This window comes from Neofelis nebulosa, chromosome 9, assembly GCF_028018385.1.
Source record: "Neofelis nebulosa isolate mNeoNeb1 chromosome 9, mNeoNeb1.pri, whole genome shotgun sequence".
Classification (NCBI taxonomy): Eukaryota; Metazoa; Chordata; class Mammalia; order Carnivora; family Felidae; genus Neofelis; species Neofelis nebulosa.
The window spans coordinates 50,951,328-50,978,640 of record NC_080790.1 but is presented as its reverse complement, the minus strand read 5'-3'; the positions used below and the strand labels follow the sequence as shown (position 1 = coordinate 50,978,640).

At 52.9% G+C, this 27,313-nt stretch overlaps 1 protein-coding gene and 1 pseudogene across 1 annotated transcript; one reads left to right on the top strand and one right to left on the bottom strand.

Annotated features, from left to right (window-relative positions):
• The window catches only part of LOC131484911 (single-stranded DNA-binding protein, mitochondrial-like), a 236,788-nt pseudogene that overhangs the window by 105,592 nt on the left and 103,883 nt on the right, over positions 1-27,313 (top strand).
• Positions 1,290-25,605, bottom strand: FBXO41 (F-box protein 41). The gene is made up of 13 exons (XM_058683692.1): positions 25,134-25,605; positions 10,602-11,632; positions 8,918-9,143; positions 8,350-8,423; positions 7,721-8,079; positions 6,658-6,899; positions 6,328-6,443; positions 6,053-6,205; positions 5,776-5,871; positions 4,317-4,435; positions 3,980-4,138; positions 2,422-2,537; positions 1,290-2,289 (listed from the first exon to the last, which is right to left on the bottom strand). The coding sequence occupies exons 2-13, from the start codon at positions 11,492-11,494 to the stop codon at positions 2,227-2,229; spliced, it is 2,616 nt and encodes an 871-aa protein (XP_058539675.1). The 5' UTR covers positions 11,495-11,632; positions 25,134-25,605; the 3' UTR covers positions 1,290-2,226.

Here is a 27,313-nt window from a genome sequence, read left to right as displayed (position 1 = left end):
GCTGTGTGGTTGCCAAAGAAGTGAACAAATGGAACAGGCCTGCAGACGAGCTCCCCGCACAGCAGCAGGGCTCATCCCGCTGAGAGTCAAAAAATAGCTTTGAGTTGGGGGACAGGGGGCCTGCAACTTTCCAGTTCTCAGCACACGTGAAGTCCAGGGTGCAGGAGTCTGTCAGCCCCAGGGGCAGCTGTGCGGTAGAACACGCTGTGACCCATCGTTCCCGTCGGCAGGGGCCTGTGCAATGTGTACTCCCACACATCCTTTACACACACACTAAGCTGGCAAATACAAGGCGGGGACTTGCTGGCCAAACTTCCTGCCAGCCAGGAGAGGGGAGGCCCTGTTCACTCTTCTGCCCCCAGTGCTGGTGGTGGTCAGGGCTGTTGCAAGGATGTGTGGATGCGTGGGTGGAGTGGGTGAATGAACCTACTCCAGGAATCAGTTCTTTCAGCACTTTCTCCCACTCTAGCTCACTGCCCATGCACCCTGACCTCCTTTCCTGACATCCCAGTGGGTGCTCACCCAGGGAGAAATTACCCAAAGCCTTCTATTCAGAGATGGAAGCTTCCTGGGGCAGAAAAATCCCTCAGTAAGGCAGGCTCAGGCCAAGCAGGGCATCCCTTTGTGCTTTGTCCAGGAGATGGGGGGGGGGGGGTGGGGGGACGGGGGCAGGGGTGGGCAGCACCTCCGGTCCTAAGGTCTCAAGCGGGAGCTGTAAAGGGTGCAGTTGGCAAGGCAGGACAGATGCACCCAGGGTACCCTCCTATCTTTTCCAGGTCCCTGGAGGACAGAGAAAAGTTGTGCTTCTTCCTGTGACTCCGGGGGACAAGGCCGGGGAGGTGGGAGCCAGTGGAGGCAGCCGCTCTGGAGTGGGGGATGCCACACAGCCAAGGCTTTGTGCACGACTGGACAGGGAATTGCCAACATGACACCCTTGGTATTTGGGGTCTTCAAAGGGCAAGGCCAGAATAAGCCACGGGAGGAAAAGTCATCAACAAGAGCTGGGACAGAGCTGGGTGTGGAGCCAGGGGAGCTGGACGCTGAGCCTGTGGGGTCCCTGCTCTGGAGGACTCATTACAGGGTAACCCAGGCTGGGTCTTGATGTCTAAGCCAGGCTGTGGCAGAAAGTTGGGTCACTGCAAAGGGCTGAGAAACTAGAGGAGTCCAGCCCCAGCCAGGACCAGCAACCTAATGGTTAGGGCAAAGCTGATCCTATATAGGAGAGAAGGAAACCCTAAGATGGATTGAGGTTAATGTTTGAAAGAACTTTCCAAATGAATGGCCCAGAGGCCATTACATTGCTGCCCAAGCACCTGGAATAGAAGTTGTTTCTTGAGGACAGGAACTGCTTCTCACTGCTGATAAAATTTCCAGAGCTGGTTCCTTGCCTCGCCAGAGGCTCAGGATTGGTGGAAGGTATAGAAACATGCACCTTTTAGCTCTGAATTTAGCTCTGGTGTGCCATGGGGGTATGTGGTTGTTGGGAGGAGGGGTCTTGTTTCTACAGCAATAAAAACTAAGTTTTCTCTACTTGGCAATTTCCCCACTTTGGGAGTGGTAGTTTCAGTATCCTGGGGAAAAGTTCTAGATGAATGTTTTGCCATTCCAAGCCCATTCCGCTACCTCACTGCCCCCTGCCCCCCACTTTTGGCTGACCACATTCCCAGACGCCCAAGGCCTGTCTGTTATCCCTGGAGAATGTGGACCCAGAGCCTTGGCAGGCTGTCTGATGGGGATGCCCCACAGAGGGCTGGAACAGGGCAGGGGGAGGAAAAGAGCCCTTCTTGCCAAGTCTGAGCTGCTTTGGGGAGCCCCGTCTGGCCTGGGGACTAGCAGAGGCCCCTGACAAGGGGAGGCCTGCCCCAGCAACCCAAGCAGCCGAGGAGCCACTCAGTGATTATGGCACGTCCTCGAGGCGATGACACCGGGTGCTGGTGGTGACTCAGCTCCTTCCTGGCTGTGCCCAGAGGGCTGCTCCAGTTGGGGGTGGAGTGGGGGTCGGAGGGCAGCTTCTGTCCAAGCCCCTGCCCTGAAGAGCCAGTGCCTGACGTCAGGCCCGTTGCTCCGCTGTCCCAAGAGGAGGACAGGAAACTGTCAACCCCTCCCTGGAAGCTAGGGATAACACAAGGCCTCCGAAGGTCTAGTCCAAATCAGGGTCCCTCTGGAGGTCCAAAGAGAGTGCCCTGGTGTGGGGCCGGCAGGGGCCCTGCCGCCCCCCACCCCGGGTTAGCAGCCGCCGTCCACCTTGATGTGCAGGATCTTAGAGAAGCCGGGCCTCCGTCGTAGGGCCTGTAGACCAAACCCTGGTTAGTTCCCCTCAGGTTGAGGCAAGTGGGGCCCTCCCATCACACACCCAGGTCACCAACCCCAGCCCAGGGATGCCACCTGGGGTTTTGGTTGGCCTAAGAGCCAACTCCTTACCTGGAGTTTTGTCACCATGTCCTCAAACAGCTTCTGGGCCTCAGGACTGCTGGGCTCTTTGAAATAATCAGCAATCCCAATCTGGACCACGATGGACTTGAGGTTCCGGCAAATGCCTGGGAAAAGGTGGGTAATAAGGTGCTGGCTCATGTTTGGCTTGGACAATGGGGCTGCTCTTCTATCGCTAATTCATGAAATCAGAACCCTACGGAGATGGTCACGTGCCAGGCATTGGGAACCACCTAGAGGAGAGCACACTGGTGGCACCCAGGGGATCAACCACACGGAATGCAGGGGAGGAGGAGGGCAAGGTCACAGAGCAGAGGCTGCAGTGAACTCTGGGAGGATGAGTGGGAAGCAGCCAATTGTGCAGGGGCTCTAGGAACTTCCCTGGCAGAGGGGACAGCTGTGCCATGGCCTGGGCATCTGGAAATGAATTAAAAGGACAGAGTGGCTGAGGTGAGGCTGGTGGCTCTTCTCTGGAGCATGGAGGAGGGGACAGGCAGCAAACAAGTTGGGAGCAGAGGGCTTAAGGGACTAGATGTTGCCATGAAGTCAGTGGAGGAGGAAGAAGAAAATCAGGTGGCTGAGAAGGTTCTGGAGGTCATGATTTTAGAGGTTGAGCAGTTCTGGTGGTCAGTCCAGGGCCAGGCCATGAGGCTGATGGGGAAGGAAGAAGAGGATCCTAGAAATAATAAGAAAGTCAGGGAGCCTTCAGTGCTGACGATGTAGGTGTGACCAGGGCCTCAGGAAGGGGAAGCCTGCCCCAGCAGCCTGAGGAGCTGAGGAGCCACTCGGTGGTTACTGCAGATCCTCGGGGCGATGACACTGGGTGCCGGTGGTGACTCAATTGTGCTGGCTGTGCCCAGAAGGCTGCTCCAGTTGTGGGGGGGAGTGGGGGTCGGAGGGCAGCTCCTGTCCAAGACATTGTCCTGAAGGAGTGTGAGCAGCCTGAGCTGGACACCCATGTCCTCAGTGAAGGTGGAGGAGTGGCCAGGAGTGAAGTAGGTGGCTAGAGGGAGGTGGGCTCAGAGGAGGCATGGAGTCTACACCATGGAGAAAGGAGTCTTCACCCTGAGAATGGTCCTCACCCTCCCACCCACTCCAGAGGGTCAGCTTAGAAGAAGGGGATACAGAATCCAGAGAAGTATAGTAACTTGCCCAGTCACACAGCTAATAAGCAGTAGAGCCAAAATTGAGACCTAGGTCAGTCCAGCTCCAGAACCTGTGCTCCTAACCTGTCTGTTCTGCCTCTGCCCTTGGCCAGAGGCTCATGTGGGGCAGATGGCATTGTACAGCTCATGTCTCCAACGTACGTAGAGCATAGGGTAATAAATGTTGAACCGAACCATTTGGACCAGATGCTGGCAAGACTTGAACGCCACACTGCCCGCAGAAGACACTTGTGGCAAAGCCAGGATTAGCGTCCCGGTTGGTCTGCCCCCAGTGCTGGCTTGCTGACTAGGAGCGACAGACAGGGAGCTGGCTATGCTACTTGCTGACGTGGCACAGTAAGTGGTGACAGTGGTAGCCCCCCTCCTGCATCCCCATCGCTCACTGTTGAAATGCAGCAGGGCCTTGGGGGTGACGGGGGTGGCCGTGAGCACCAACATCTCCAGTCCCTTCAGGCCTTCCCGGCAGACCTCAGCTGCCACCTCCTGGGTGATCTCTGACACATGGTCCAGCTCCAGGACCTGCAGCCGCATGCAGTTTCTTGCTAGGAAGGGGGAGGAAGAGGGGAGGTCCTGCTGACAAACTCCCCAGGCTGCCTCCCGCCCCGTGCCTTGGTGTTCCTGCCACCACCCCGGCTGCAGCCCCAAACCCCCTGGGATTTCAGTGTTGCACCCACACCTGCTTCCCACCACCCTCCACCCCAGTCCCGAGGAAGGACTCACCGAGTGATGCCAGGCCCTGTACCCCACAGCCAGCGCCCCCAACCCCCAGGGCCCGAAGGTGGGGCCAACAGCGGCCGATCATCTGCAGGCAGCGGTTACTGAAGCGCGTGGGCTGCTGGCTGGAGAATGGGGCGGAGAGAAGGCTGTCAAGGAAGTTTCTGGTTGCATGACACCCCAAGCCGGCTCCTCTTTCATGCCCCGCCTTAGGCTGGGGCCCCCGCCAACCACCCAGCTGCTCCAGTTAGAAACCTGGAATCATCCCTGACTCTTCCTCCCTCACCTCCTGCCAAGACCTACAGATTTTGATTCCTGGATAACTCTTTGACCTCTCAATTCAGGCCACCATCCATATTCATCTGGATTCATCTAGAAGAATCCTACACACTGCTGACAGTGAGTCATTCATTCCTACATTCTCTCAGTCATTCAACAAATGGGCCTCAAGTGTCCACTACAGCCAACAACTGAACTAGCCCCTGGGGATACATCAGTGACAATATAAACATGGTCCCTTCCCTCAAGGAGTTGGGGGAGGGAGGGACACAGAAGGTAACCAATCTGATATAATCCTGTTTTTAAGATCTAAGATACCCCAATGGCTTCCCAAGCGCTTTCTAGATGAAATGCAAAAATCTAAACCCCTTAGGCCAGACCTGCCTAACCTTGCCCCAACCTTCCTTTCCACACTCATTGCTCCCCTCTGCCCACCACCCACATCAAACTCTCTATTTCCCTGAACACTTCATCCCTCAATATTCGCCCTGGCAGCAGGTTCTCTGGCGTCTGCTTGCACTTGGAACCAGAGATATGGAAATGGGCATTCATAGCCCCTACTCAGAACTGCGAGTACAGCGTGGACTGAAACATAGAGAAATTATTGCAAAGCAAATGACAGCAGGGGTTGGGACAGGGTGCAGTAGGACTGGAGGCGGGGGAGCAGTGCCAAGTTCTGCCAGGTGTTCACGAAGGACACTGGATGCCCTGGGAGGAGTTCTGTGGAAAGGGGGCTTGGGGGACAAAGCGCAGGGACAAAAACGCCTGGTCTGAGGAACTCCAAGTAGAGCGGTGAATGATCTGGATTCTCTAAAAACCAGCTCAAACAAATGTGGCTATTTCTAGCTAGCGTTGCCTGAACACCTACTGTGGCCCCTGCAGGCCTTATGTAGACATCTCACTGGAGCCAGCTACAGTCCTCCCAAAACTGAAAGATCTCTAATACCGTCTTCACTCTGCACTTGAGAAACTAAGACATGACTGGATTGCCCAAAGTCTCACTGCCAGTAAGCCAGGGCATCACCCCATGTCTGATTTGGAAGCCCTGCTCCCAACACTTACTTACACCGACTAATGAATGTGAATCTGTCTCCCCAGTCAGCTTTTGGAATGGCTCAGATCTGCTCAGTCCTGAGCCCCAGCCCCAGCCCCACCCTGTCCCCACCTGACCCCTGCCAGGGCTCACCAAGGGTGAAGTGGCGCCACCTGGAGGGAGACAATCTCTCTGCAGCCTGCACCCAGAGCCCAAATGACCTCGTGGCCCACGGGGTCTGTGGCACTCCTGTTTAAAAGACAAGGTGTGAGACCACCCACCCTAGTGGCCTTTGCTCCCTTCCCTTGGACCATAGAACTCTTGAGTCCCTTTGCCTAAGACCCTTGGGGAAAGAGTATGCAGACCCCAGGGATCCCTTTGGCCCGAGGCCAAGAGGGTGTGGACCTTGAGTCTAGTGGTGTGCACCTACCTGTAGGTGACGGCCTGCAGGGCACGGCAGTAGCAGCTGGCCAGCCAGAGTGAGCGGTCAGTGAGGATGTTGGGACAGTGGGAGATGCGCAGGATCAACAGGTTCCCCCCAGCGGCCTTCAACAGGGACTCCAGCCCTGCTTCCAGGCAGCCTCTGGGGATGGCCAAGAGGTCAGGGCACTGCCTGTGGCCACCTCCCCCTCTGGGAAGCAACCCCCAATGGAATTCTGGGTCTGCAGCCTGCAACACCCACCCGCCCACCCGCCATGGCCTCACCGGGTGCTCCGGGCGTATTCTTCCTTGCTCTCCTTCTTGCCCCGCTGCCGGGGCTTCAGGTTCTGCAGCGTCAGCGAGTGGGCCTGGGTGCACCACTGAGCCAGCATCGCCAGGAACTGCAGGGAGACAGGGTTACCTGGGGATGAAGGGGTCTGTGCTTGCCTACCTAGAGGCAGACCAGCCCCAAGACAGGAGGCCCCATGAGAGCATTGTGGGGAGTCAGCCTGAAGCTGGGGTATTGTAAGCGTTGCAAGGACCTGACCTTGAGGGGCCAGATTCTGCTGGGAGAAAGGTGGGTTCACGGCAGGGGCAGTGGACAGGGACAGGCACCTTGGAACAGACGCGGGCATTCTCCAGCAGCACCCGTGTCCAGACCGCGGGGTGACGAGCCACAAAGCGCCAGTCCCGGCAGACCTCGGCAGCGTGCAGCAGCGTGCGTGTGTCCAGATAGGTGAAGATGCAGAACAGGGCGGCTCGCATCTTGAGGATCTCTGGGCTGATGACCTCGTTGGAGCGTGAGGGGCTGCCCCTCTCAGCTCGCCGACCCCGCCCACTGCCTCCCTCGGGGCGGGCTGCACAGTACCAGAGGGTCAAAAGTCAGTGTGGAGGGTCAAAGGCCAGTGTGGAGGTGCGGGTGGGGAGATGGGGGGGCTAGGAGCTGCCGAAGGAATAGTCACGAGAGACTCATGCTGGAGGGCCAGTGACTTGGGAGGAAGGACAAGGGGCCTCTGCTTCCCCCTCCTCTGCCACACCCTATCTCTGTACAAATTAGAAAAAGGTGACCCTTCCTCAAGCAAACTGTCTTTTTAAGATCATATATCATCACAGAGTCCAAACTCACCCCTTAGATGAATCAACTGAGTCAAGAGTGGGGAAGGGTTTGGAGGGTGAGGGTACAGATGGTTAGAAACCCAGCCTCTGTGAACAGAAGGCCAGGGTGAGGCTGCCCTCCCTCTACACAGCAGTCACGCACCTGATCTCAGCCCTCTAACCTCCTGACCCTGACCCACCCACATATGCACATGGACTTGTCCGTATACAGAAGGGGGCTCTCCCTGCTGCTCTGGGACTTCAGCCTGCAGTTAACACTCAACTACTCTCCTGTAAATGTCAACGAGCCACCACGTGAATGGACCCCTGAGATGTGGCATCCTTGTGCAATACCCAACCTGAGCGCCCCTGTGCTGCAGCCCTGCTCTGTCACGTGAGTTCCTTGCCCAAGCTCACAGGGCACTTGTAGGGAAGTTTGTCATTCTCACTGTGGGGAGTCTGGGACAGGGGGGAAAACAGGTGTGGGAGCCCAAGGGATTTACCGCCTCAGCCCTGTGTCCCCTGAGAGGGCCCAGCACCAAGGAAAGACTGGCCTCTCTGGCCTACCCTCCCCAGGACTCACCTGAGAGCCGGCAGCTGCTCAGTGGCCCGGCCATAGCAGGCCCAGAGCGGGGGGCATCTGAGGGGCCCTCAGCCTCTGACTCCGTGGTTCGGGAGCCCACGTCCGAGACATCACCCTCCTCCCCCTCCGTGCTGTGTCGGCGGGGTCTGCGCTGCCAGTTCTGGATGGCCTGGCGCCGCAGGCCTGAGCTGCGAGGGGGCTGGGTACGCTCCGAGCCGCCGTTGGCAGCCTGGGCCCGTGTGCTCAAGCCCCCAGGGCCACTGTCCTCGGGGGCCCCCTCTTCTGGCCGGGGTAGCTCCAGACTGTCACTGTCATAGCAGCCTGAGCTCTGGGATGCAGCAGGGACACGGCTGGAGGCCCTGGGGTGGGGTGGACCAGACGGTGAGGAGCGAGGGGCACCAGGACTGCCCGAACTCCCCATGCCACCCCTACCACCGGCCAAGGGCAACCCACTCCCCCTACTTTCCAAGAGCCCCCTTCCAACAGTGTGCAAAGGCAGACATAGGTGACCCAAGGAATATGGGGAAAGGACAAGGAGCCAAGGCCTCAGATGGGCCAGCCATCCAGTGGGCCAGTGGATCTTTCCAGGGTGAGGGTGGGCTGTGGGGCGGGCCAGGCCCGAGGCTTACCCTGTGCTGGGAGAGGAGCCATGCCTTGACACGGCGTATGTGCTAGGCATGGCCGGGCCCGCGTGGTGTTCTCGCTGTGGGCCCCCAGAGCGGGAGGGAGAGGCAGGGGGCAGAGGAGGCAAAAGGGTGAGAAGGAACGGGAGAAACAGGGCACAAGATGGAGAGAAGAGAAGAGGGAGAGGAGAGAGAAGGAAAAAAGTTGGGAAAGATGGACAAATAGACAGACAGACAGCCCAGAGAGGCAGGCTCCCCAGCCCCCTCCCCACACCCACCCAGCACCCCAGACCCCGACTTGTGGCTCCCGGGCTCTCATTTGAGTGGAGACGGGCCCCTGAGAACCGGAGCGGCTGGATCACACCTCACTGGATCGCAGCCTCAGGGGCCGGCACGTCTGCCCAATCAGAGGGGCCCCTACTTCAGGCCTCGAGTCTGCTCGCAGGGAAGAGCCAAAGAAGGGAAGCATGGAGCATGACGGGGTGGGGGTGGGGGGTGATGCCAGGCAGTGTGTGAGGTGAGGCTGCACGGGGCAGGGGCGCAAGCGGAGGGGGGAAGGCAGGCAGGCACTCACCATTCTGCCTGGACCCCGGGGCCCGGGCCCGGCACCGCTTCCCCCCGCTCCGCGGCCCAGGCTGGCGCTGGGCGTGCTGCCACAGCTGCTGCTGATGACCTGCAGCTGCCGCTCGGCCCGGTCAGCCCGCTCGAGCAGCTCCTCGATGAACTGCTGCAGCCGCAGCTTGGCGCTGGCCTCCCGCGCCGCCGTCTCCTTCAGGAACTGGTCGATCTGTACCACCTCCCTGGGCCCGGAGCAGTCTCTTACCCCCGTGCCTCGGCCTGGCCGCCCACCCACCCTCCGGAGGGGACCCTGAGCAGTGGGGAGAGACACGGGCACAGCTGCCTGTGGTCACGCGGGTGCACGCGTAACAGGCCCAGGCACAATGCCCCATAGGACAGCACACACAGAAATGCGAACATCCACCCCGAGTCACGCACTCACACCCCGCTGACCCAGCCCCAACACTCCCGCCAGACACCCCTCCTCCCCACTGAAACAGTCAGTCATACTCAGTGACACTCAGAGCCACCCCCTCCCTCCAGCAATGCTCACGGGCACACAGCCACACACACTCATGTACATCCGCTCGTGTCAAGTTCACTTGCAGGCACACACACAGTCTGAGGCAGGCACAGTCCCAACGACACATTCCAACACACACACACACACACACACACATTTTCAGAACCATTCTCAGATGCAGAAGCCTCCGGGAAGTGCATGTACACACAGCATGCTTCAGAGTGACTTCAGGATTCACAGTTGGTCATGCATCCACTCAACATTTACTGGGCACCTTCTAGGTGTCTGGCACTGTATTAGGGACACAGCAGTGGACAAGCCTGAGAAAAATCCCTGCCCCTGTGGAGCTTACGTCACAATGGGGACAGATAAATAACATCCATCTACTTTGAAATTCTACATTTAAAGACCAGGGAAATAAGGAGAAGCCAGCAAAGAAAACCGAGGAGGAGCAGACAGGAAAAAAGAAGGACATTCCAAGAGAGTGTCCTGGATGCCAAGTGAAAAAGGGGTTTCAAGGTTATCACTGTGTCAACGCGGCTGAGACGCTGAGATGATGACTAGTGGCCTTGGCAACGTGAAGGTCGTTGGTGACACAGAGGACAGTGGTGGAGGTGGACATCTGATCAGAGTGCACTGAAGACGGAAAGTGGGGAAGGAAACTGGAGACAAGGAATATAAACAATACTTTCAAGGAGTTGTTCTGGAAGGAGAGAAAAGGGGCTGTAGCCTACGGGGGGCAGTGGGGTTAGGGCAGATGGGAGTAATGATCTTATGTCTGGATGCTTTTAGGAATGATACAGTTGACGAGGAAAGTCTGGTGATGGCAAAGGGGGAGAGCAGAACTGCGCTATGTCTTTGAGTAGGCAAAAGTAGGAAGAGGGTCTGGTGCCACAGTGTAGGAGCTGGCCTTCGCGAGAGAGAGAGAAAGGGAGAGAAACAATTTTCACAGCAGGCCCGTGGTCACACTTGCATGTACTCAGTCCCAAACACATACCTTCATGACACTCTTGGCCCCACCCACACCGTCATTACAGGCTTGTGGCCATAGATGCCATATTACAAAGCCATGGCCACACAGACACAAACACAGACACACTCAGGCCCAGTCACGGTGGTGGCAGCGGCAGTGACACACACGGGCACACCCGCCCACAGGGCCCCGCGGGCCACTCACTGCTGCTTGCGGCTCAGCTCCTGTTCCTTGTGCACCAGGTCCTGCTTGAGTGAGGCGAGCAGCTCCACACTCACGTCCACCTGGCGCGAGAGCTCGGAAGCACGCTCCTCCAGCTCCTCCTTCTCGCGCCCCAGCCGCGCACTCTCCTGTCGCGCCGTCTCCAGCTCTGCCGCCTTGCGTTCCAGCTCGGCTTGCAGCCGACCCACCTGGCCTGCGATCTTCTGCTCCACCTCTTCGCTCAGCCGCTCCAGCCGCCGGTCGACCTCCAGCTTCTCCAGCGCACGGATCTTGAGGCGCGCCAGGCCCTCCTCGTAAGCCACATCAGCGGGGGAGGGGGACGCGGGGGAGGCGGAGGCGGGCCCGGGTCCCGGCCCGGGCGGCGGCGTCGAGCAAGCCGAGGAGGCCACGGACTTGCGGGCGAACAGCTCCCCCAGCGGGATTTCGATCTCGCGCAGTGCGTAGCGCGCGGCGGCTGCGGGCACGAGGCCGGGCTCAGCCAGCTCCTCGCAGGGCAGGCTGGCGGGAACCAGGTCGCCGGCGAAGTGGGCAAGGGGCGCGTGGTGGTGATGGTGGTGCAGCAGGTGCGGCGTAGCGGGCGACGGCCCGGCCGCCTGCTCCTTGCCCTGGAAGGACGTGCTCTCGAAGACCTCGCGTCGGGCGCCGGGCACCGCCAGCAGGGCGGCGGGCTCGGGCGTCAGCGGGAAGCCCGAGGCGGCGGCAGCGGCGGCTGCAGCGGCCGCGGCGCCGTCGCAGATGCTGTTGGTCTTGGAGAGGATGTAGAGTGTCTCGTACGTGTGGCTGTACTCCAGGTGCGCGCGCAGCGACGACAGGCTCCGGAAGCGCTTGTGCTCCCCGCAGCGGGGGCAGCGGTACGGCAGGTCCAGCGAGGCCATGGCCCCGCCGCCCCCGCGGCGCCTGGGCTCCACCGCGGCCGGCCCGCCGGTCAGCCGGGCGCGCTCATGGGGGGCTGCGGGCGAGCCCCCCTGCAGGGTCAGGAAGGCCCAGGGCGCTCACGGCCAGGGGAGAGGAGGCTAGAAGAGAGGGAGTAAGACTTAGGAGGGTGGTATCCCCACCCGTAAGGAAACGTACTTCCCCAGGAAACCCATGCCCATAATGGAGGGGCGAGGGGATACCAATGGCTTGACCTCCCGGAGGAGGCTGGCCTGCTCTGGTACTGGTGGGAGGGCCTGTACATGTATGAGAGTGAAGAAGAATGAGGATTCTTTAAGGGGGGGGGGGGGAGGGGGGAGAAAGGCATTAATATTATGTATAACACTTCCAAGCTGTATTCCAACTTAAACAACCCAAATGCCCAACACCGGTAGAATGGATAAATTGTAATATATGCATAATGGAATTTTATCCAGCAATAAGAAAAGGAAGCACTGGTACATTCAACAACGTGGATGAATCCATTCAATATTATGTTGCATGAAAGGAGCCAGAGGGCGTGCATACTGGAGGATTCCATACATATGGAATTCAAGAACAGACTAAATTGATCATGACAGAAGTCAGAATAGAAGTTACTCCTGGGGACAATAAACTGAGAAGGGGCAGGAGGGAACCACATGTGATGCTGAAAATGCTCTAGATCTTGATATGAGTGGTGGTTTTACATGTGAGTACGTGTATACGTAAACAATCAAGCTGTATACGTAAGGTTAGTGTACTATATGTATTTGGCTGTATGTATGTTACCTCTGAAAACAAATCTTTGGGGCGTCTGGGTGGCTCAGTTGGTTGAGCATCCCAACTCTTGATTTCGGCTCAGGTCATGATCTTCTGGTTCTTGAGATCAAACCCCACATCGGGCTCAGTGCTGACAGCACACAGCCTGCTTGGGATTCTCTCTCTCCCTTCCCTCTCTCTCTCTGTTCCTCCCCTGCTCACGCACACACACTGCTCTCTCGCTCTCTGTCTCTCCAAATAAACATACTTTAAGAAATCTGTAAAAGAAGGTGTTATTTCCACCTTGATGGAAATACCCATCAAGACAAACTATTGGTACCATGTTGCAGTGACCAAATTGTCACCTCACCTGATGATACCTGTGTGTGTGTGTCCCTGTTTGATCCTGTCCTGTTTCTGTACCACATACTCCCATTCCTGCCATGCTAGGCACGTAGCTCCTTTTTCAAATTTCTTTGCTAGGTTGGTCTCCAGTAAGTGCCCCTGCCCTGCCCTTTACTCCAAGGGCCACCGTATTTGTCCTCTTCAGGCTTCTAGCACAAGACACCACCCTTCCTGGCATCCTAACCCTGTTCACTCTCAACTCCTGCTGCCCATCCTCCCTCATCTCTGGCTTCTGGTCACACCACTCCTGCCTTGTGGAATCTCTACCCTATTTGTCACTGCTCTCCTCTTCCTAACTGCCTTCAACCACCCTCTGCTGTCCCTGTGCTCCTCCGGGTCACAGACCACTGCTTATCAATCCAGTTGTCATCAAGGATCTTCCCCCACTAGTCCCACCGCTCATACTAATGACCAGTCTGTCTTTACAGGCTGCCATGAAGGTTCTCTGACCTCCTCTTCCTACTGCCTTCTGAATCTTCCTGTCTCCTGATGGGAGGTCCACCTTCATATCTACCTTCTCCCCAGCAGTCTGGTTTGCTCCCATTCACTCCCAGCTTTAAGCCACTAACTCTCAGCTCTGCCTCTCTATCCTGACTTGCTCTTGACTTCCCTTTGCCTTCAGGCATTTCCACATGGATATATGGGTGAACATCTATTCCCTTTACCAGCCCAGAACCCAGTCCTCCTGGTAAAATCATTCTGCTTTGCCCTTGGGGAACCATCCTTCCTTCCCCACTTTCTCAGTCCCTGTGGTCTGAGTGGGGGGTTGATGGTCCACCCCCGACTCCAGGGGTAAGAAAGTAATATAGACCTGGCCAAACAGACTCCTGGGATGGGCAGAGATCGCCCAAGTTGAGTCAATGAGTCATTCCTCTAGGACTTTTCTGGAACTACTGGGGAAAAGCATCCTCTTTGCATTCAGGTTTCTAAGCTGATGGGGAAGGCTAGAGCTGCAAGGACTATCTTTGTCTCTTTGGGGAGGAACCTCCTGGGAATGAAGCCAATACAGAGAAGCAGAGCTGAGATGGACAGATTTCTCACAGATACTGTTTGAGATTCTGGTCTGTTCAGTTGGGTGAGCCAATCAGTTCCCCTTTTTTCTTGACCATTTGGAGTTGGGTCTGTGGCACTTGCACTAGAAAGAAGTCCGAAGCCAGAAATTAGAGTGAGAAATTGAATGTTTTAAAGGAATAGGCCCTAAGGAAGAATTAGCTGAATTAAGTGGGGAAGTAAGATAGTACCAGATCTCTCCTCAGAAGTTGGTGAACCCTGCTACATAGCAGCAAAGCAGCTAATTAAACTCTTGCACTATCTCCCAAGCTCAGCTGATGTTCCTACCTGGAACTTTAGGGGACCTGTAGGAAAATGTCACCATATGGGGTGTGGCCTTTCCCATGGCCTCAGTAAGGTCCGACAAGAAAGAGACACACTCTGGCTGAAAGGGGCACATCTGAAAGCAGACAGGAAGAAAATGCCGCTTTGCCTAGAGAGGCCCTTTCTGCCTGAGGCCAGTAATCCAATATGGCTGAGAGTCAGATAATTAAGAGCCAGTTCTCTGCTTCCAGCTAAAGTCAACTCAAGCAAAGACAGGGAGGCTGGACACACAGACAGAGACAAACCTGGGCCCTCACAGGCTCTTGACTCCTCAGGCTCTCCAAGAACCCCTCCTGCTGTGCCCTCCCAGCTCAACAGAGGTTATCGTTGCTTTCATCAAAAGAGCCTTCCACTGGGATACAGCTTGAGTGAGAGAGGACAAATGAACTCTAGACTAGGGGTTTGCATTGCCCTTTGCAGAGGCCTAGCTAGAGGCAACAGAGCCATGGCTCCTGGGATGGGCAGAGCACCAAGAACTGTTGCTAAGAGACAACTCCTGCTCCTCCCCCAACACTATCACCAGGGACTTGATTCAAGAATTACAACTTCCAATGAGGTCTCTAGTTTGGTTAATGGCTCTGGGGACAACTGAATGCAAACTGACTGAAAGCTTCCTAATGATTAAGGGGATTGTATTGCCAGAAAAACCCACAAACCTGGAAAACAAAGGCCAGGGATTACTCAGCTACTAATGTTCCTCACCCCTTAAACTTGCCGTCAGTGGGAGGTGACTCCCCCCCACCCCACCCCACCGCAATGCCCCTTTTTGTGTGTGGCACAGAGCATGAAGAACAATGAAGGCTCCTCGAGATGGCAGAACCATAGCAGCCAAATAGATGAGTCAGGGAACCTCATCCTTGCCAACTGGTCAAGCATGTGGACCATGCTATGGGTCTGTGACCACTGAGCATTTTTCCTCATCTCCCCTCTTGAGCTGGGAGGGTTTTGTTCTTTCAGCTATCTGATCTTTCCTCCATCATAGTCTGGCCATAAATTGAAAGACCACGAGTGGCTAGCTCAGTACCTTGCCAAACAGCCCATCACCAAGATCTTGAATTGGGTCTAGATGTGGTAAGTGGATGAGAACTTGGAACATCTCCTTCTGGAGATGGGACAAGTGTGTTTGACGTTTTGTGAGGGATAGTTGCATTATCATAAACAGACAGATTTTAAAAAATTGTACAAGTGGGGGGGGGGTCTGTGTAGATCTTGTTCAGACGTGGAATGTAGAGGACATTTATTGTTTTTGCGGTTCAGCTCCAGCCCTGCTTTGTGAATGGACCCCCAGTTTTCCCTTGAGAACCATTGCCCCCACTTTGGGTGGGGCTCAGGGGGAGCACATATGACCTTAGCCTGTTCATCAGTCATAGCGATTATTCATCCTGGGCACAGTGCCCAACTTCAGGCCAATATAGCCACTCCAGGACCTGTGCTCAGCCGGTAGAATGTGAGCCTGGAGCTGCTTGTGGCCACTTCTTTTTTTTTTTTTTTTAATTTTTTAATGTTTATTTATTTTTAGAGAGAGACAGAGTGTGAGCGGGGGAAGGGGCAGAGAGAGAGACACACACAGAATTCAAAGCTTTGCTGAGCTGTCAGCACAGGGCCTGACACGAGGCTCAAACCCACACACTGTGAGATCATGACCTGAGCCGAACTTGGATGCTTAACTGACTGAACCACCCAGGTGCCCCTGCTTGTGGCCACTTCTATCCTCCTTGGGCAAGAAGAACAACAAGGCTCCTGATGACCTCCCTTGAGCATCCAGATCCAGATCTGCCTAAAACTTTAATCCGGGACTTGTCAATTGTGTGAGGCAACAAATTTTTTTGTAGCCTAAATCATCTGAGTCAGTGGCCAGTCACTAGTAATGAAGCTCTAGATTAACACAGTGACCCACAGTGTAAAAAGCAAACCTTGGACTTCCCCTCACCCACTCCCCAGCGTCCATCCCTGTTCTCTTCAACAGTGCCACTGTCCTCCCAGTCATACCACACCACTGGCCATCTTGACTTTGCTCTCTGCTAACCATCAAGACCTGCTCATTTTCTCCATCAGTTCTCTTCTGCCCTGTGCTCTTCCTCACACCCAGACTGCTGGCCCAGGCTTCAGCTCAGAGCTCTATCTCGTCCCATATTAGGCACCAGATTCCTCTGTCTACCGAGAACTCATGCTCCTTCAATGGCTCCCAGCATCTACCAACTGCAGCCAAACTCAGCTTCACCTTTGGCCTCGCTGTACTCTCTCTTTTTTAAGTTTATTTATTCATTTTGAGGGAGAGAGGGGGAGAGAGAGAATCCAAAGCAGGCTCCGCACTGCAGAGCCCGATATGGGGTTCGAACTCACGAACCACGAGATCGTGACCTGAGCAGAAATCAAGAGTCAGATGTTTAACCTACTGAGCCACCCAGGCGCCCCCTGGCCTCACTTTACTCTTGCCAATTTGAGAGCGAAAAGTGGCCTGGCTGTTTTGCTTGCATTTCTCTGATTATTATGGCTGGATATTTTTTTTCCCACATATTGAGCAGTCATTTATATTTCTTTGGTGACTTGCTTATGTACTATTCTTTGCTCATTTTTATACTGAACGTTCATATTTTCTTACTGATTTGCAAAGGCTTTTTATAATGTTGATCCCTTGTCATTTATATACTACGAATGTTTTACTCAAGTCTGTCAATTGGCTCGTTTACAGTCTTTACTGATATAATAAAGCTTATAGTTGGCTTCAGTAAAAATCCTTAGCATTTCTGATTTTGTTATCATGCTTAGGAAGTCCAGCTTTACTGAAGATTTTATAAACAGTTATATATGTTTTCCTTTCATACTTTGTGTAATTACCTTTTTTTTTAAAGTCTAGAACAATTTTTTAAAATTAGGGGCCTTAGGGGTGCCTGGGTGGCTCTGTCGGTTAAGCGTCCGACTTCAGCTCAGGTCACGATCTCACGGCTCGTGAGTTCAAGCCCCACATCGGGCTCTGTGCTGACAGCTTGGAACCTGGAGCCTGCTTCAGATTCTGTGACTCCCTCACTCTCTGCCCCTCCCCCGCTCACACTCTGTCTCTGTCTCTCTCAAAAATAAATAAAAAATGTTAAAAAAATTTGTTTTTAATTAAGGGCCTTAAACAAATAATCATCCATAAACTGACAACGACTTGGTAGCATACACATACTTCAGGCTGTATGGTTTCCTTTTATACAATGGAGTTTTAAATCCATCTAAAAATTTTCAGTATGCATGGTGAGACAAGGATTAAAACAAAACAAAACAAAACACTCCCTCTCTCTCTGCCCCTCCCCAGCTTGTACTCTGTCTTTCTCTCAAAAAATAAATAAAACATTAAAAAATTTTAAAAAGACACAACTTTTTGTTATGGACATCTTCACATATATTCAAAAATACAATAGGAAGATAAACTATGTTATATACCCATCAACCAACTTCAACAGTTACCAACTCATGACACTTCTGTTTTATCTGTATACCTGCTCCCCTGCTTTGTACTTCCCCCACCCCCACCACTAGATAATTTTGAGCAAATCCAAATTTTATTTTACCCAAAAACAACTTAGTTATCTATAAGCCAAGGACTTAAATTAAAACAACAACAACAACAACAACTTAGCAGGTGCCTGGGTGGCTCAGTCAGTTAAGCATCCTACTTCGGCTCAGGTCATGATCTTATGGTTCACAGGTTCGAGCCCTGCATCAGGCTCTGTGCTGACAGCCCAAAGCCTGGAGCCTGCTTCAGATTCTGTGTCTCCCTCTCTCTCTCTGCCCCTCCCCCACTCACGCTCTGTCTCTCTCTCTCTCTCTCTCTCTCTCTCTCTTAAAAATAAATAAACATTAAAAAAAATTTTTTTAAATACTTAGTCACTGTTCTAACATCACCATCGTTTAGGTATATTAACATCAAAATCATTATCATCCATCACCGTTATCATTAGGTATATTAACACCAAAAAAGTAGCCTTGAGAGGGAAATCCAGAAGAGAGTTCTCTGAACAGACCAACAAAATAAATAGTCTTGTGGCAAATCTATTCAACGTGCAAAAAAGAAAGAAAGAAAACAAATACATAACACTGTGAATGAGAAAAGGGATATAACCACTGACACAGAGATTTTTTTTCAATTACTAAATGCCACCAGGTACAATTCTTGGCCCAAATTGTTGAAAATCTGGATGAACTGAATATTTTTCTAGGAAAATATAAATTATCAAAATTGACTCAAGAAGAAGTAGAAAACCTGAATGGATTAATAACTATAGACAAAATTGAAGAAGTTGGCAAAGTGATCAGAGATGTTATAAATAGAATTCAGTTCACACACACACACAACCGTTCAGGAACAGGGTTATTCTGTGATGTATGGCCAGCTTGGTATCAGGGCACCCGTGGGTACCTGCCCATCCCAACTAAGTGCTGAGCCCTCCAGTGGGGGCACTTTCAGAGATCAGAACTGGCCAACCTGTTCCGTCCCCTCCCCATATACTTTTGAAGCATCCTTTTCCTATACAGCACCCTGCTAGCCAGGCTCTGACAAAGGGGAAAGTCTGGGGGTGCAGGCCTATGTGTGGACGTGCAAGGTAGAAGTAGGAAGGGACTTCTTGGGTCCAGGTGGCTCTTCCCCTGAGGCCAGCCTGCCCCACAGTTTCCCTCCATATGCTGGAGCTGAGGAAGGACTATGAATCATTCTTAGGAATATTTTTTGCCTAGATGTATGTACTCCCTCAGCATGAGCAGAAGCTTTGCCTGGATGCAGGCAAGAAGGTGATGGAGGCAGGGGGAGGTAGAAGAGGAAGAAAAAGAAAAATAGAAGTGTTGCCTGTTCAAATTCTATCACAGTCCTGTATTAGGAGTATCATGACAGAACAGTTGGAGATTTTCCTTTGCATTCTAGTCTCCTCAAATCAGCAACCTCTGCGTTCCTAAGACCTGCCTTTTTCAGCCTGGCCCTGCCCCTTGCCCCCATCCCCAGGACCTGTTATGCTCCTGCCATCTTTCTGAAATGCCTATCTCAAGTCTACTTTCTTTCAAATCCAGCTGAAGGTTTGCATTAGGTAGAAGGATTCTACAGGATGAACCACAGGATCTTTTTTTTTTTTTTTTTTTTTTTAAGGCTTTCAGGTGTGTGAATCTCATCTCCTCAAACAAGACCAACCATTTCAAGATGTGTGTCTTCTCTGGCTCCTGTCTACTGTCACATTCTCACTGACTCTGACAGAAACACAGATTATCTTGCATTTTCATGGCTTCCACTACTATGTAATCATTGAGAATTCTTGCAGTGGATATTAGTATTTTTATCTGCTCAGCAAGTCTTCTTCACCTTCCGGTAATACATCTCATTCTTTCTTTGGTAAGCTGGCCCTCCCCATTCCATGTGGTTCTGACAGGGCTGCATGACCCAGGCCTAGCCAATCATGTCAACCATGGTGCCCCCATCTCCTTGGCCACAATGAACGACCCAGGAATGGACACATTCCTCAAGCCGAGCCAACAGAGCCATTCACTGGGAATATAAATGAAAGACTGAGGAGTCTCTTATTCCTCTGGAATTACATATTAGGATGCTAAAGCTATCTATGGCCTTGTGTAACCCCCACCTACTACATGGAGAAAGCCCATGCATGGCGGGGGAAAAATATGGCCACACTCAGAGCGCAGCTGAGCTAGAAGCTAGAAAGAGTCCTCACCACATTTTTGAGAACCCAGGTACAGTCATACCCCAAACACACCCATCCCCCTTCTTTCCAGTTACATGAGTTGGTACATATCCCTTTTTGCAAAAAAATAATTTGAGTGGGATTTCTGTCACTTGTAATCAAAAGTCCTAATAATCTCGCAAATCTGTATTTCTAGCCTAGCATTCTCTCCTGAGCTCTATTAAAACATGAATTCATTCAGTGTATGTTCACTGAATACCTGCTCTAGGCCATGAATTTTATCAGGTGCTGTGCTAGGTATGCTGAGGACATCTTGAGATCTTGCCTTCAAACAGCTTGGGGTTCCCTGGGACACACTAAGTAAGGTATTAGATGATACAGCAATAAAACAAATGCTGTCCAAGAGGCTAGCATGGGATTCTACGCTCAACTTAGCTTGAGGAATTGGGGAACCCCCAGAGGCAGTAGCATCTAAATGACTGGAAGAGTCGAGTCAGGTGACGAAGTGTAATTATGAGATTGGGGGAGGAGAAGGAAGGCATTCTGAGCAGTGGAAACAGGATGCGCAAAAGCAAAAAAGAACATCTCTCTCTGGGAACTAAACCCTAAGCTCTGTCTCAATCACTGCTACTTCCCCAGCACTTCCAACACTGCCTGGCATGGGCAGGTGCTTGGGTAAGTGTTTGTGGAATGAAGGAAGGGCAAGGACTTAATCAGATATACAGTTTAGAAAATGGACTACTGAGGGCCAAGGTCAAGCAGAAGGCTGTTGGAGGCAGAAATTGTTAGCCAAGGTAGCAGGAGTGCAATGAGGACAAGGATGGATACAGGAGCAACATAGGAAGGAGAGTCAAGAAGGCTTGGTGACAGAATGATTGTGGCTCATACTAAAGGGAAGAGTCAAAGATCAAGCTCAGGTTTGGGTTTTGAGCATGTAGATAAATGGGGCTGTGGTTAAGGTAGGAGGGAAAGTGAAGGAAAGCAGGTTTGGGGGAGAGACGAGCCTGGTTGTAAATTCCATGAGTTTGAGGTTCCAGAGGGCCTTGGAAATAGAGATAGTCGTTGATACACAGTTTGCAATATGGAGCCAAAAATATAGGTCTGGCAATTTAAGCATAAAAGTGGATGAGTAGGACCAGGGAGAGGGTGCAGAGAGAGGAGAGCAGGGTAATAAAGGTGGACCCTCAGAAAAGCAGGGGAGGGAGAAGAACCAAGAAGTTTCTAAGAACCAGAAGCAGCAATGGGAATTCTGGTAGGAAACCTTTTGGAAGAGAGGATGTCAAGGAGGGAAGAAGTGGGCAGTAGTGTAAATGACAGTGTAAACAACAGGAGTTGATGACACAAGTCAGAGCAGAGGTGGCAAGGGTCCACTGGGGACTTCAGGGAAGACCTCTTTGATGAGCCCAGCTGATGGGGGCTGAGGGGAGAGTGAGGTGGAGACAGTGAGTACATACAGGAAGCTCAACTATGAAGGGGAAGAGGCAGCATGGGAGATTCCAGAAGGAATTTTTAAGATGAGAGACACCAGAACATATTTAAATGCTTCTTAGAGATAACCTAATTCTAATCTCTACTATCACTTCCACTAGCATGAGGCATACATAACCCATGCCTTAGACCTGACATTTATAGCAATCTTTTTTTTTTAAGTGCTCCTTAGAAGCAGCCTGTAGAGAGGGAGACGATGAAAGGGTGGTATTTTAATGTAGGTGGCTCAGAGCTTAATGTGGCTAATAGTGTACTCACAATACATGATTCCTTCAAGCCCGCATCTTTCTCCTGTTTCCCATCTTGACCAACATCTTCATTATCTACTCGGCACCCTGGATGCAACCCCCAAGGCACCTCTGCATTCTCAAAGTCCTCTTCAGACCTCATCAATCACCGGTTTTTGTCCTACTGCCTTCTAGATATTTGATTCTTATTTCCTCTAGTCCCTCCCCCAGACCATAATTATCCGCTTCTATCTGGTCTGTTGATACTGTTTCTAACTGAAGTCTCTAACTCCTCCTGCTTTTTCTGAAAATACCAATCCAGTCGTGTCACTCTTCTTCCAAAATAAATCTCTGAGGGCAGGCCATTTTCTGGGAGGTAAAGTCCACCCTGCTTTGACTGCCCTCAAGCCTGGCCAGGACCAGACCACCAGACAGCCTTGCCAGCCTAGCTTTTGTGTCCTGCTTCCCATGTGCATCCTTAATGAGCCCTGCAGGGCTCAGTTTCACTGAGAAGTGCCATGTGCTGTCACACCCTCAAATCTTGGCTCATGCTGGTCCCTCTTCCTGGGACTCCCTGCACCAAATGGTGAATTCTGCAGGGCCACGTCAAATGCTACCCCTTCCATGAAGCCTTCCTTGACCCCCTCCTTCAGCTCAAATCACATCACAGCGTGAATCACTCCTTACCACAGCTCTTCACATACGGTAACAGGTGTCACATGCTGGATGGTCATGGACTTGTTTGCACATCAGATCCCACCCTATTCGTACACTGGAAGGCAAGGACAATGCAAATGATTCACCCTCACACCTTTCTCACCCACAGCAGACATCAGTATATCATTCTTGCAGGAATCACACTGAATAATGGATGAACTGATTGATTTCATGTAACCAAAGTGATTTCTATCACTCATTATCATGGAACTGGATGAATCTGGTTATAATTAAGTCCATCTAGGGGCGCCTGGGTGGCGCAGTCGGTTGAGCGTCCGACTTCAGCTCAGGTCACGATCTCGCGGTCTGCGAGTTCGAGCCCCGCGTCGGGCTCTGGGCTGATGGCTCGGAGCCTGGAGCTTGCTTCCAATTCTGTGTCTCCCTCTCTCTCTGCCCCTCCCCCGTTCATGCTGTGTCTCTCTCTGTCTCAAAAATAAATAAACGTTAAAAAAAAAAAATTTTAATTAAGTCCATCTAAGAATCACCTGGAATTACAAGTGCTTCCCTGGTTCGGCTTACGTCCCACCCACTGGGAAGTAAGAACTTGCTGTGTCTTCTTGCCTCTGTCACTCTAACAGAGCTCCAAGGCTTAGGGCTTCTGTGCTTCATTCTGTTTTATCCACCCGACAAAAAGATATCAAACACAAGGGCCGTGCCAGCCACTGGGAGACACAGGGATGAATAAGACAGTCAAGCCCTCAAGACGCTTACGGTCTAATAATCTAAACAGTGAACATTTACCTACTAATTATTCTGATCAGATACCATGCTTCTCATTTAGTCTCCATGACAGTGCTGCCACATAGGTGGTATTGTCTCTATTTTAGGAGGAAAATGAGGCTCAGAGTGGCCAAATCACTTGCCCAAGGCCGGGAAGTGACTGTAATAGACTTTGCTCTGATGGCCTCCCTGGAACCATGCTTCCAGGATTCTTGCCCTTATGTTGTGCCCTCCCACACTGACTCAAAAGTTGGCCATGTAGTGGCAGAGGTTTGATAAGCAATTGTACCTTAGAGCTTATAACCTCTTACAGTATTTCCTCTAGGGATACAGCTGCCATTAAAAAAAAAAAAAAACCTCTGGCTGAATTACTGAATGATTAAATATCGTATGTAGAGAGACCCTGAAGGATGAAAGACCACCTTGATATTCCTTTCCAGCCAGTCCCTCAACTGAATGCTGCTGAGAGGTGCCAAGTGAACCCACAGCCACGGCCATAGTCATGGCCAACACACAGACCATGAAAAATAATAAAGCATTATTGTTTTAAGCCCCTACATTCTGAGGTGGTTTATTGCACCACTGAATAATTGAAACAGTTACAAGTCAGGATCTGACTTATAAGTCTACCTGATCAAGTACTACCTGATTTCAAAACCCGTACTAAGAGTATAGCAACGTATGTTACTTCTAATTGGGAGGGGAATGTTGCAACAACTCTACAATATTCACAGTAAATATTTGTTGATTGAATGAAGGGAGTGGGGGCACTTCCATAGAGGCAGGAAAGTCCAGGGAATTCAAAGGCAGGATGGCAATTACCTTTCAACAACTACCACCCCCTTCCAGCTACAAATATTCCAAAAACAAAAATATACTAGGCATCCCTAAATCTAGAAACATTTGTGTGGACATCACCAAACTTGCTCTCTGTCTCTTTTTCTGTTAAATTCAGATCAGGCAAAATTGAGAAGTTAGCAGAGTTTGATTTTTGATGGTCACCCACCCTGCCCTCGACTCCCCCAACATGTCTCTGGCACCTCCTCTACCCTCTCACTTGGCCCTCTAGGCCCAAGAGCTCTTTCTCCCTCTTTCCATCTAAAATCCACATGCAAAGGAGGGGAAGAGGATTTGGATGTTAATAGATGGCTTTACAGGCCAAAGAAATGAAGCCCTAAGTTCAGTGCTTTCAGGAGACATCTGCCAGCAGGTGGAGGAGGTGTTCTAAGGATGGGGAGGCAGCTGGAAGTGTCCCTGTGGATGGAGAATAAAGGAATGCCCCCCCCCCAAATCCCTCCAAATCCCCAAGAAGGAGGGGGTTGTGGCTCTCCACACCTGGGGCTGTGGTCCCCACTTGTGTACCCAGGGCAATCACTATAGTCTAGTGAAGACCCACAGGGGTCAATGCATCCAGTCCCCTGCTTCCCGGCAGCCCTGACACTGCCTTTTCTGTTCTAAGCTCCCCTTCCCTCTTGTGCTCCTGCAAACATGCACACACCTCCCAAGGTCACACACACATGGCTCCAGCACCTGGATCCCACACCCGGAAAACCATCGGGGCCCCTCACAGCACACTCGACCTAAGGAGAGCAGGCCCCACTCCCGCTCCCAGGCACACCATGGCAAGTGCACACAGGCGCCGTGCCACACACTCACATGCAAAGCAATGCAGTGGGGCGCGCACATCCAGATCACAGTGGGTAGTCACCAGCGGAGGCACTGGGATATGAGGAGACAGAAACATGCGTGCACACACATGCACACCTCCAGATCATCCTGACTATCACACGTGCACGCCGGCACGCACACAGACACCCAAAGCCTCCCACCCTCAGACACCCGCACAGGTGCCCAGCCAGGCCTCAACACCAAGCCCCTCCCCCACCCTTTTTCAGAAGCAGGTGAAGAGGGCTGGGTTTGAGGGCGCTCCCCTTCCTCCCTCCCTCTGGCCCTGCTCTCCAAGGTCCAGAGTCCCAGAGGGGTCTGGAGCCCGCCCCCGCCCCCCAACCTGGCGCGGGGAGCAACTGGCGAGAAGCCGGGGGGATGGGAAGCCTGGTCTCAAAACGTTCTGATTTTAATTCCTTAAATTAACCCCTTCCTTGCCTCTGGCCTGGCCTGCCCAGAATCCCTCCCAGTCCGGCAGCCTCGGGGGCCTCCCGAGGGCTGTGGGGGAGAAGGAAGAGGAGGAGGAGGCAGCGGCTGGGGTCCTCCCTGCCTTCTCTCTCCAGGAGCGGTCCCGCAGCGCGCCCATGACTCGCCCTTACCTCCTCCACCCCGCGGCGAGGCCAGGCCCCGCGGCCCTCGGCTGGGGGTGCACAGGCAGCCCCCGCGTGCCGTGTCCAGATGCAGGGCCGCCCTGGGGCCTCGGATCTCGTTCCCCTCCGCAGCCTCGGGTGGCCGCCGCGACTTGCGCCCCCGCCTCCCTCCCGGGGCGGGGGCGGCCGAGCCTCCCAGCCAGTCGCAGCGGGAGGGGCACACAAACCGGGTGGGGGAAGGATGGAGGAGGAGGTGGGAGGAGGAGGGGGCTCGCGGCCGGAGGAAAGGAACAGAAGGGGGAGGGAGGCAGCGAGGAGGTGGGGCGGAGTCGGCCCCTCCTTCGGGGCGGGCTCTCCTGCGAGATGGGGAGCGGCAGATGCCGCCAGAAGCGGCTGCGCCGGGACCCCACGTTTTCCGCCGAAGGTGGCTTCGATGGGGGAGGGGTCCGCGGCGCCGCCCTGGGGGTGCAGGGATCGCTTGGCCGAGCCCTTCCTTGGTCCCGGTCTTCCAGGCTCCCGGCACCGCCCAGTGCACTCTCCCTGCCCCAGGCACCTCTTCTGCCCACCTTTAATTCAAACCGCTCCGCCCTAGCCCTACCACTCCGGCTTGGGCCTGCTCCCACCCGGGGCAGATCCCGGGCGTAGGGGGGCGGTTCTGTGGGTCAGGAAGAGGGCGGGTACGCTGCAATGCTCCTAGGATATGCGCCACGGTCACTAAGCAGCCTCGTGGGCCGCGCCCTAGGTTGTGCACCCGGCGACCTCCGGCCAGATGCGTGGTCTCGGCGGCGATTGCTTGAGTCAATCTCCTCTGGGCATCCCTAGGGAACCAGGAAAGCTTCGAGTGGCTGCTTTCCCAGGACCCAATTTTGCCCTTGAGGATGCCATCGAGGAGCACCTGTGCCCATCACAAATCCCATCCCGGACCTAGAGGAGGAAAAAAGAGGCGGTGGTCTGTAGCCCTGGTTCCTTCCCACCCACTCCACCCCATCCCCCTAACCCCCCACCTCCCACCCCCGCTTCGAACTTGGTTAGGAGAGAAGCCCGACTCCCTAGGCCTGGAGCATCTGGAGGGCCTGGCCCTTGGCTTAAGGCCTATCCAGCCGAAGTAGAAACAATCTGGCTGTTCCAGGCTTGGAGGAAGTCCACAGGGCTGCAGTGGGGCCTGAGAAATCAGACATGGTGTTGGGGCTATCAAGCCCAGGGCGAGCTAGGCTTTAGAAGAGGAGAAGGACAGATGGAATTTCAGGCTAGGGGCAGTACTTGGGCAAAGGCACAGAGCCGAGCTTGGGCAGGGTTGAGCACCAGGGCTAAGAGGGGCAGTCTGGCTGCAACAGCCAGCAGGAATCCAGCATAGCCCCAGGATTCTCCAATAGAGGCTGATGGGGACTTTCCTTGACCCCCTCCTACTCCTGCTCTGGCAAAGGCATTGGGCATTTAGTATCAGGAAAGATAATTTGTAAACTTGCCTGGTGGCTTTTGGGGATAGGCAAATTTAAGAAAGACAGGCTGAATAGTGGCCAATCAGGTCAAACTACCACCCCCCCACCCCACCCCACTTTTCTCTTCCTTCCCCTAGCTGAATTTTTTTCCTCCTTCAGAAAGTCTTCTTAGTGTGAGTGGGAAATCACTTCCTCTAAGACCTAAATGATAACAGCTCCTCTTGGCCAAGTGCCAAGCATCATACTAAGCATTTTTATGCATATCATTCAATTGTCCTAACAAATCTATCAAGTGCATATTATTATTCCTACTTTACAGACAGGGGAGCTAAAATTCAGAGCCCAACGAATGGCACAGTCAGGATTTGAACTCAAGTCAATAAACTCCAATGTCTGTGCTTAAACACAGTGCCCTCCTGCAACCCTTTTGCTGTATTAGGCTTACTGAACCCTCCTCTTCTAAAATACAGACTCCCTAAATCCACCTGCTTTTGCAGAGAACAAAAATGTCCATATATTGTCTGGTTCTATCTTTGTTCTCATAATGTTTGTTTGTCCTCATTCTATGTTTCTTATGAATATGCAAAAATAATACAGGACATGCTTGTGTATGTATGCATGCACTTTTGTGCATATATGTATGCATGCAGGTATATATCTGTGCATATGCACATGTGTGCATGTGTGTACGTGCACAGGTGAGTGTGTGCATGTGCATACATGTGGGTGTACATTGCATGTTGTGAATGT